The 10,994-nt window shown below is 29.8% G+C and overlaps 1 protein-coding gene across 1 annotated transcript; it reads right to left on the reverse strand.

Annotated features, from left to right (window-relative positions):
* Positions 1-575: 575 nt before the first annotated feature.
* On the reverse strand, positions 576-3,058 carry LOC107417155 (glucan endo-1,3-beta-glucosidase 12). Its single transcript, XM_016025740.4, has 3 exons — positions 2,836-3,058; positions 1,417-2,742; positions 576-801 (listed from the first exon to the last, which is right to left on the reverse strand). The coding sequence occupies exons 1-3, from the start codon at positions 2,921-2,923 to the stop codon at positions 767-769; spliced, it is 1,449 nt and encodes a 482-aa protein (XP_015881226.3). The 5' UTR covers positions 2,924-3,058; the 3' UTR covers positions 576-766.
* Between the last annotated feature and the right edge of the window lie 7,936 nt (positions 3,059-10,994).

Below are 10,994 nucleotides of genomic sequence, written 5' to 3' on the forward strand. Positions count from 1 at the left end.
TGATATTACATATTTTTTTAAATATAAATTTATCCTTTAATTTTAATATATAAATTAATTTAATTATTTAATAATATCTATAGATTTATTATCATATTTAATGAAACATTTTTTCATAAATAAAAAGTAAGGTTTAAAAACAACTCCAAACCACACTCAAAGTCTACTAAGTTTATCCATTAAAAACAATGATTTCATAATATAATTTTGTCAATTACTAATGCAATGTCAAATCATTAAGTATACAATTTTGCTCACAACCGAACTCAAATTCAACAACGATAAAGTGCAAATCATGCATAATGTAATTTTGTCATTACTAATGCAATGCCAAATCATTAAGTATACAATTTTGCTCATGCAACCGTACTCAAATTCAACAACACTAAAGTGCAAATAATATATTTATCATTATCACCACAATTGAAGATTACATCACTGTTTTTTGTCGCACAAAAATAATCTCTAGTTCACAAACATTGGAAACCCAGAATTGATTGCAAGAATGGGATCAAAAGACACTATAATTACTTTCTCATTCTTATCTTGCTAAAAATAAAAATAAAAATTTAAAATAGCGGAAAAGTGAAAGCAATTAATTAATTAATATATGGACACAAACAAAGTCAAGTTAAATGGTCTACAACAACAGCTACCCCAAGATTACATACAAAGGAGAGAACCCAAAATTTCACTAAAAATACATAAAAACCGATCAATCCCCTTCCAATCTTTTTGATCCATCATATTCCCCTTTGTATCCTCTTCAATATCCAGTCGGGAACTCGCACTTTCCATACTCTGTAAAGATAGACCAAAAAAAAATAATAATAATAATAATAAGCAAAAACAAGTAAATTAGTACAAAAGCGGAAACCCCACCAACAGTAACTTCAAGTTTATACTTTCAAGGCAAGAAAATAATTAATTTCACCCACTCAACGACGACAAATTTCCATTTTTAACTTGCACTTTTATCAATTATCAAGCAAACAAACTTTACCATTTTTTCCAACCCACATGCAATCTTTAAGAGTCAAAATCTACGGCGTGCTTAAATTACTTTCCCATTAAAATTTTCACCTACTTTAACCAACAACAAGCAGACCCACAATCAACACCCAATTAACCCACACCACGTCGGCAAAACACTCTCACCACCATGTGATTTCTTTTCTTTTCTTTTTTTTTTTTTTTTTGTTGACATTTTTCTGACCTAGAGTGCACCATTGCAACCATGTGTCGTGGACCAGAGTCCAGCTCATTGTGTTGTCATCGCCCGCTAAATTCCGCGAATTGCGCGCCATTCGAAGTTTTGGTTCTTACGGTAAATACGACAAAATATATCCGACCAAAAAGTCAAAAAAAATAAAACACATTATTTTAAACGTGAATGAGGAGTGATAGAATACGTACGAGGTGGTTGAGTGACTACGTATGCCGCTCCGCCGAAGTAACACGTCCCCATTGTACGCCCATTTTTCTGATAATAACTATTGAAAGCAAACGAAGCGTGGGCTTCAAGCGTGTTAGGATCGTAACACGTGGAACCTGGCTGGATCGGATGGCAATCAGCACCTCCCTCACCGCAAGCGAAATCTAGAGCCGCCTGTAGCCTCTCTTTCCCAACCTGTCCATTGGCTACGCACCATGTGCTCCCCGTTAAACTTTTTGAAACCCCGCCGTTACCTTTGACTGGGGCTGCAACATGCTGACCTCCGGTTGCCGGTGCACGAGGGGTATCATGGTAATTTTTCACTCCCTCGACGGTAAACGGAATGTTGTAAACTTTCTGTTCGGTGGGATAAAATAGGCCGTAGTTTCTCTCCGAAGTGGGACCGTTTTTCTGGTTTTCGTTGAAGAGGGCGAACAAATAGACGGTTAGATTTGATTTGGGTCTCAATGGGGTCCCACCGCCGGTGAGAATCCGACGGACAAGGTTGCCATTATAAGCGGCGGCGTTCTCTACACTCGCACCTATCTCATTCTCGTCTCCCTTTGACGGCCAGCCAGTCTCAGTTATGACCACTTCGATATCGTCGTATTTCAGAGCAGACATAGCGGCGAAAACGGCGTCGATTTGGGCGTCAAAGAGGCTAAAGTAACGCAACCCGTTACCCGAATCCACAACACCCGGGTTCTCCCGAAACAGAGCGTAGTCTAAGGAAATGACGTCAGAGTTTGACTCAAAAGCGAAAAATGGATATGCGTTAACCATTAGGTACGACCCGGTTTGACGGAGGAAATCCAACATGGGTTTGAACACGGGTTCAACGAGTTCGGGTCGGAATGACCCGGCTGAAGCAGGGTAGGAGTTTTGGAGAGCACTGAGAGCAATGGGGGATGAGACTTTAATGGCGGAGTCAAGATTGTATTTAACGAGAGCCGAATGGATGTTCTTCATGGCGGGTACTAGAAACTTGGTGGTATTGTGGGGATCCACGAATACTTCATTACCCACCGCAATGGATTCGATTTGGGTAGATGGGTGATAAGCGGCAACATTTTTCTGAACCCATGTGTTGGCGAAAGACTGACGTTTGGCTGCCGAGAACAGAAGCTCGTTGGGTAGATCCACTGTCACTTTGATTCCGGACCCAGACAAGGCTTTGAGAACAGCAGGATCTGTATCGTAGACCTTAACACGCTCTAAACCCTGCGATTTCAGAAGCTGAACCACCTTCCCTGCAGACGGAAGGTTGTTTGCGATTCTTCCATAGTTCACTCCGATTGAACCCGCATCTGCAAAAAAAAAAATAATAATAATAATAAAAGTTAATGGTAAGAAGAATGCTTTTGCAAATGAGTAAGAAATTAATCAGCATTTAGGTTTACCTGCAAATGCTGAGATGGAAACGAGACCCAGAAAGCATAAGAAAAGAGAAAACCGCTCCATGCTCCGGTTCTGAGTAAAACAGAGCATCAGAAGGAAATGAGGAGGAAGAAGAAGAAAATGGAGAGAAGTTCACGGAAGTACGGAAACGACGAGAAAGTGGGAGTTAGCGTGAAGAAGAGAGAGTGGGAGTAGAGAGTAGCTTTATGGAGGGGGGGGTAGAGAGAGAGAGAGAGATTGAAGAGACCGAGATGGTGAGGAAGAGAAAATAGTGGGGGACCCGTACTGTCAGACATTGACAAGAACAAAAGACTGAGAGAGAGAGAGAAACAGTGCTGAACCGGACCACCTTTCCCACTTGGAGATGGGTATTGGGCAATGTAGCCCAAAAAGGACCCACGTGGCCCACCCCGTTCACGATGTCCCACAAAACTCGACCGTTCCCCCCTCCATTAAAAATACTCATCTCCTTCATCATTCCCAATGAACCACCCAACGTGATTGCTCCACGTATCCTTTAATGCTTAAAGATCAAAACAGAGTTTCATCGAGTGGTGTGCCGTCCATGGGTTGTGTTGGTGGTGCAGCACATGATAGCAAGAAGAGAGAGAGCAATTAGTAAAGTTTGGTGTGAATAATTATTAAGTATGGCAGAGGAATTATTTGATGGTGGTGGTGGTGATTCTTTATTTATTTATTTATTTTTGTTTTGTTTTGTAAGAGGGTTTTGAACGTTGGGAACAGGAAAAATTAGCTAATTGTTTACGTGGGAAGTTGGAGAAAATGACCAAACTATGCAATCATGTCACCTAATCAAAGTGAATTTTTTTAAAGTCAATGAGGATGTCTCCTTTAACGTTCATAAATCATGGTACCAACGGATAGTTGTGGGGTATCATTTATCATCGTACTATGCCGATATAATTGACAACCAATATAAGACCATACTCTATTATTTCTCTTATATTTTTCTTCCCTGTTTTTTTATTTTCTTTTTTTTTTTTTTGGGGGTACAGAAAAAGAAAATAGAACTTGAACCAAACTCTAACAGATGAAATGATAATGTGCTTAGATTCCAACCGAGAAGGTGGTATACTATGGTAATTAATAGTTAAAATGAAAAATAACTTTACTTATTATTATTTAAAATTGTATAAACATCAATTAACTTAATTGATAAATCATTTATATTTTGTATTTGGCATGTCCGGAGATTAAAACATTTAGATGAGAAAAAATTACTATAAGTTATAAAATAAAATATATATATATATATATATTTGAAACTAAAAATGATTAAATGTGCATAGAAAAAGAATATCACTTTGGTAGAGCGTGATCGTCAAAACTCAAAAGAAAGAGGTTTTTGTGCGCTCTACTGTACCTGAATATCTAGCTGCACGACTAATTGGGTTTGGAGCAGATTGAATGGTGTTAGATCAATGGAATGCATGAGGATTGAAACTTCCTTTCCTGCCATTGTTGAGATTGTATAGGTTTTTATTATTATTTTATTTTTTTGTACAGGGATTTCTCTGCAGGGGTGCCAAAAGTAGATCCACATACACAGTGATCTTCTTACATCCAAGTGAAACGGTCCCTTTGTCCGCAACTGCAAGTGTAAAATTTAATACGAATTCTGAATTCAGCTGTTGTGAATTTGTGGTCTACTTATTAATGGCAATTGAGCTGGAATTTCTTGTCTCGTAGTGAAGATTGAATATTGCCGTAACCGGTCTTGAGTCTTGACATTTGCAAAGTAACTCATCTCTGATTTCGGGAATTGCTTCATTTGCATGCATGTGGGTTTTGGAAAGCATTCTCTGCGCCCGTCTGAAAACCATTATTATAAAAGAAAAAACAAATTTATCCTTATATATATATATATATATATATATATATTTTGAGAGTAAATAAGATATTCCAATATTGATACCCTTACTTCCTTATGCCTTTTTTTGGTTTTAAACATGTATAATGGACTACTTTTGTTGAATTTTGGAAAACTAATTTCCTTTTAATGGTCTTTTCTAAAGATTTTTTTTGGTCTCGATTATAATATTTTTACATTAAAAGGGAGATTATTCATACTTACAATATAAAATTACAGATATAAGGCTTTATCAATTGGATCAATTTTACTGGTAAATTTGTGGGTTTAAACCCTCATCAAAACAAAATACTCTGTCAATTATATAATATTTTCCTAAAAAACTTAAATGCAAACCACGAGGAAAGTAAAAGTGCATGTCCCTTATCTTATTTCTTGTCTATTCGTTTTGAAGAAAAATGTTTTTCGTCTTACTTTCTTGACAGTGATGTATACGGCTACTTTGTTCGTCATATGGGACCAAATTCTGTAAATATGTAAATATATATTTCATTTTCATGTATGTACATTGCAAAAATTGACAAATAAAACTGCGTAAGAATCGGGTTGAAAAACAGTATCATTCACATGTTGTACGTTAAGTGAAACAATCCAATGACCAATCTTAGATGGCCCAAAAATTCTATGCAATTCAATATTATATTGTGGCATATGTCATTTTCATTAGGTATTAAGTTAGCAGACATGTTTTTTTTTTTTTTTTTTTTCCGGTGTTCATTTATTTATTTATTTATTTTGGTGTGGCGTTTTGTCATCTACGAAGTTGGATATTATGTGAGGGTTCTTTGGACTCAGCGCCCCACAAGCCCAAAACTTGTGGTGGGCTGGGCCTAAAAAAGGATAATGTTTGAGAATGATTGTTTGACAGTCACTTCTTCAACAGCGAGTGATTGTGAGTAAGGTTTTCATATAAAAAAAATTTTTAAATTTATTTTTTGAAATTTTTATTATTCTAATGATGAAAATAAAATTTAGATTTTAAATTGAAACGGATAAAAGTTTTATAATATTTATCAAAAATTTTAAAATTTTATTAAAATTTTTATAAAAATTTCAGTCAAAATATTTATATCAAATCCTTAACAAGTCAGTTAAAATATCTATAATATCTGTCAAAATTTTGTAAATTTTCATATAAATTTATTAAATTTTCATGAAAACTTTTGAAATATTTATGAAAATTTTTAAATTTTTTTATAAGAAATTCAAAAATAATAGTGATGTTTTGTAAATTATTTTATCAAATTAACTTTAGTGATAGTTTTTTTTTTTAACTTTTTAATTGTTTTTTTAAGTATTTAATGATATAAATAAATGAAATAAATTAAATTCAATAATCTTAAGAAATTCTATTCATTGATAATATATATATATATATATATACTTGCTTTACATTTTGTATAAGATGGATTTATTAGAATTGATATAATAATTGATTATATAAGAGTGAAAAATAATAATATGGATATACAATATTATATAAAATGAATATTGATAACATTTAAATTAATAACATTAAGCGAATAAAAATAAAAAAATAAAAAAATATATTATACTAAATATTAAGAACAACTATATTCAATATAAGATCTTTATTATTGACATATTAATAATTACATAAAAAATTATTAAGGAAATATATCTTTTAATAATTATTTTTCATATTTTATATCTCAAAATTAGAATGAGAAAATTATTAATAATTTTCAATTATCTAAAAGTTCTATGAGTATTGAACTTATATTTATGAAATATAATATAATTGTAATGATTATTTTATCTTAATTAATAAATAGTTTATCCAATATATCATTTTTTATATTTTTATTAATAATAATTTATTTATAATTGTTACCGTTTATTATAAATTAAATTGATTAAGAAAAATATAATATCTATTCAATATTTTTGTAATTTTTATAATCAATTTATAATTGATTTTTTAACTAAGTTAATGGTAAAATTTTAATAAAATTTTCTATTTCTTAAAGTAAATTTTCATCATTTTTTTAAATTTTTATTGATATTAGATATTTTTTGATATTTTTATAAAAAAAATTATATTTTAAACATTTAATATCTTCGTCGATACAAAAATTTTAAACTTTATTTGTGAGAAATCTCTAAAACAATGCCAATTAAATGATTTTTATATAATAAAAGTATGGAAAATCATTCATATGATTTTTTTGTCGAGCACTATTTGAAGTGTTTGTAATCTCGTGGCAACGGTTTTGGATCTTCAAGAATCACTCCCAAACCAATGTCAGTTTAACGGTAACGTGAATAGTGTAATTGCATAGGATCCTATAACGAAGGAATAATATCTCAAAATATATCTAATTTATGTTAAGGAAAAAATATATATATATATATATCTAATTTATGTATTTTTCTTTATTTTTTTATTTTATGAAATTTCCCTTTTTTTTGAAACATTGAAATTTATTAATTTACCTAAACTTTTATATTGGAATCATTCAAGCACTTCATTCATAGATATGGGTAATAAATTAATAAATTTTTTTTGGTAAATAGCTAAACTAATTAAATTGACATTTTTCTCTCATATTCAATATATATTAGGCACTCCTACATTAATTGTTCTTTCTACATGTGATGAACATAATTCTTTTTTTCAAAAAATAAATTAAAAAATAGTATTCTAAAATTCTAACCTGTAATTTCTCATTTCAGAAGAAAAAGTTATATATAAATTAAATTTTGTTTTAAAAAATTATTTCAGGCCTTCTGAATTCTTGACTTCGGCCCCCAAATAGGTTGAGCGGGCCCTGTCCCAATCGTATTATAACGTTATGTTTAAGCAGTATCCACACTATATTACCAAAGAAAAGAAAAGAAAAGAAAAAAAGTTGTATCCAAACTAGATTATGAAGCTAAGAGTGATTTGTAAAGTTTTAAAATCTTTTCGGCAAAAACTAAATAAATAAAGAAATTAGAAACACCAACTAGGTAATTTTTTTTATTTTTATAAATCACTTTCTAGAAAGAAGTAATTCCTGTGGAATCATTCTTTTTCCTTCAAAACCCCGTTTGGCACATTAAATATGACTGAATTGGAATAGAGATTAAATGAGACAAGAAATAATTCAATCTTATATTTGGTATTAATAGGACAAGATTAATTATATATATATATATATATATATAGAATTATTATAAAAAAGAATTATAAGTTGTCATATAACTTATGGTTTTTAATTAAAGAAAATGATTTAAAATATATAAGTCCAATATTTTAAAAAAAAAAAGATAAGTCCTTTGTTCAATAATTTTTTAAAATTTTTATCTAATTAATTTATTTTTTCTTCAATATTTAATATAAACTCTTCATTTATAAAATAATAATATAATAAAAAATAACAAAGGCAATATGTCTTAGGTTCTTGAAACCAAATGAAAATAAAAAATAATAATAGATGAAAATAAAAAATAATAATAGATAAATAAGATTAGGAAAAAATAATGAAATTAAAAAACAAAATAAATAACGAGATAAAAAAAATAAAATAAAAAAGTGAAAAGAAACAAATGGAATAAAAGACCTAGTCATGTTAATGGGTGATAAACGGGTTCACCCATTGTTGGGGTTTAAACGTGTGATTCAGCTTTCGTACGTGCATTCGGATATGGGCCCGTATGAATAGTCGTTCCACGTGTCTATACTAAACCGCCTGGATTCTTGATTCATTGGAGCCAATTCAGATGTCCTCTAGCTCGGACTATTTTGAATGAACAGCTAATCACATATTTAGGGGGAAAAGAAAAAAGAATATAAAATATTTTAAAAGAAACATATATATATATATATATATACATATATATGATGATTTTTATGTTCAGGACTTCCAGCATCCGGATCAAGGATAAAACAGATGTTATTTTTAAAAAATTCTAAATAGTATTGGCTTTTTGTGTATATGTGAGAGAAAAATTGATGCTATTTAAATTTTTTTTTTTAGAATAGCATTTGCTTTTTTTTTGTCCGTATCCAGACGGTCCTAATAGTAGAAAAATTCAATATATATATATAGTCCGTTTATAGTATGAACAATCCAATGCGGACCTTGAATATTGATGATGGTTTTTTAAAAAACCGTCATCAATACTACCATATAGAGAAAATATTGACAATGATTTTTTCAAAAATCGAAATCAATATTGAGATCTGCATGAGAATCGTTCGCATCATAAAATGTTTCTATATATATATATATATATATATATATCGCTTCTTTATATAATCTATAAATGCTCATGTGACACTACCATATACCAAATCATGTTCATGCTCAAGCAAAATAAGAGAAAATGATTTTAAAAAAAATATGGGAAGCAAACTTTACAATACAGCCAAGGGTTGCCTTTTATGAATGGTTAATTAAGGGTGATAACTTAAAACACAATAGTCATAAAGAGAAAGATGAGTTTCTTGAGAATGAAAAATGAGTGTTTCCTAATTCTGTATAACAAGGCACAAAGAGTGGGAAAAGAGGAAAGAAGATCCTTCCTAAAGGTGAGGCTTCCCCTTAAATAGTGGAGCTAAAGCCCTCTTTAAATTACTCTTTTAACCAATAAATTGTTTAATCCATTAAACAAAAATAAAAAATTTAGAGCACATTAGATTTACTAAATAGTTATTCACATTAAAATGGGAATAACTCTTCATAGGAATAATAATAATAATAAAAAAAGAAAGAATAATGAATCCTATTTATATGTTTCATAATAATAAAAAGTTAAATTCAAAGTTCAACCATTAAAGATACCAAATTTGGTTAAAATCAATAAAAAATTAATTTTTATATTTATTTATGTATTTTTTAAATTTGATAAACTATCTAAATTTAAATATATTATAAATATGATTAAGATATATATATATATATATTATTGATAAAAATATATTTAAAGCTTCTATAGATAAAACTTTGGAGATAACAATTCTGATGTTTTGAAAAAGAATAACCTTGAAACGACCGATTATATAGTCCCTTGGATTATTTGAAAATGTATCAAATATAGAAAAAATTAATATTGTGTAATAGCCATTTTAGTTCTGTGTTCTTTTGTATGCCAAACATGTTCTTAATAATGATAATGGTTAAAAGAGAAATAGAACGATAGGGATAATTTGCCCTTTTATATTTGACAACAAGAAAGATAAAGATAGAAGGATTAATGCATGTAAATGGGCATTCGGACAGGTTCAAAGCCTTTTTCAGCTTTGAGCTAAGGAAGAGATCCAAATGGGACAACTTGTCTCTTCTCTTTATCTCTCTCTTTCTCCCTCTCTGCGCTACAGTAACTTAATGGCCGACAAAAGCACTCTGGGAAGGTAAATGATCTTCTCCTTCTTGGTTAAAGAGAAAGCAAATTTGACAAAGGGTTTTCTCCTTGTGAAACTCAGTTCCCACATAAAATATTATTTTCTTATATATACAAGATGCCCAAGCTGTACTTTGCGTCAGAACATGAATGTAAAAATTTATATAAACACACATATTAACACATTTTGAAATCTGGAGAGTATGTGTCTATGTGTCAGCGAAGTACACATATGATTTAAAATACACAAAAATGCATGTTAATTCATACAAGGGTAAGATGATAAATAAATAAATATACTTATTTTAATGTAAAATGTATGTACGCAAATAAGGTTATATTTAGGAAGTCATAGAGTTATATATATACATAAGTTAAGTAGTCACTAAGTAAAATTATCACGTGTTGTTGTTAGGAGGTTCATCTGGATTTGCTCCAAAATCATTAAAAAAAAACAAAAACTTATCCACGAAACAATTATGTTTACCATTTTCCTTCGTATTTATGGCTAATAATATGGTTAAATAATATTATAAAAAACTTATCTGTAAAAAAATATTGTTTTTTGCCCTTTTATTTTGAATTGTTCTTTATTTCTTCAAACTGCGATCCCCAAAAAAAATAAAAAGATATTAAAATATAAAATTTTTAAAATAATTTTAATATTTTATACTTTAATACATTCTAATTTGAAAATTTATATAATTTAATATTAATCATATAAAACGGTTATATCTAATTGTCAAAAGTAAAGAAAAGTCTAAATAAGAACAACGGTTATATCTAATTGTCAAAAGTAAAGAAAAGTCTAAATAAGAACAAATTGAAAAATCAACAATTTAAATTGCTGAGTTAAAAAATTAAAGATTTAATATTGCAAAACCTGAAAGTTTAGGATATCAAAATGCAAAATACTTTATT

The sequence above is a fragment of the Ziziphus jujuba genome, chromosome 4, assembly GCF_031755915.1.
Source record: "Ziziphus jujuba cultivar Dongzao chromosome 4, ASM3175591v1".
Classification (NCBI taxonomy): Eukaryota; Viridiplantae; Streptophyta; class Magnoliopsida; order Rosales; family Rhamnaceae; genus Ziziphus; species Ziziphus jujuba.

What these genes read in the sequence shown, in the direction of transcription:
- LOC107417155 (XM_016025740.4), bottom strand. Translation starts at nt 2,923, where the DNA reads ATGCTCTGTTTTACTCAGAACCGGAGCATGGAGCGGTTTTCTCTTTTC. An exon ending in TTCCATCTCAGCATTTGCAG is followed by an intron (nt 2,743 to 2,835) that starts GTAAACCTAAAT and finishes TTTTTTTTGCAG; the next exon opens with ATGCGGGTTCAATCGGAGTG. An exon ending in CGTAGTCACTCAACCACCTC is followed by an intron (nt 802 to 1,416) that starts GTACGTATTCTA and finishes CTATCTTTACAG; the next exon opens with AGTATGGAAAGTGCGAGTTC.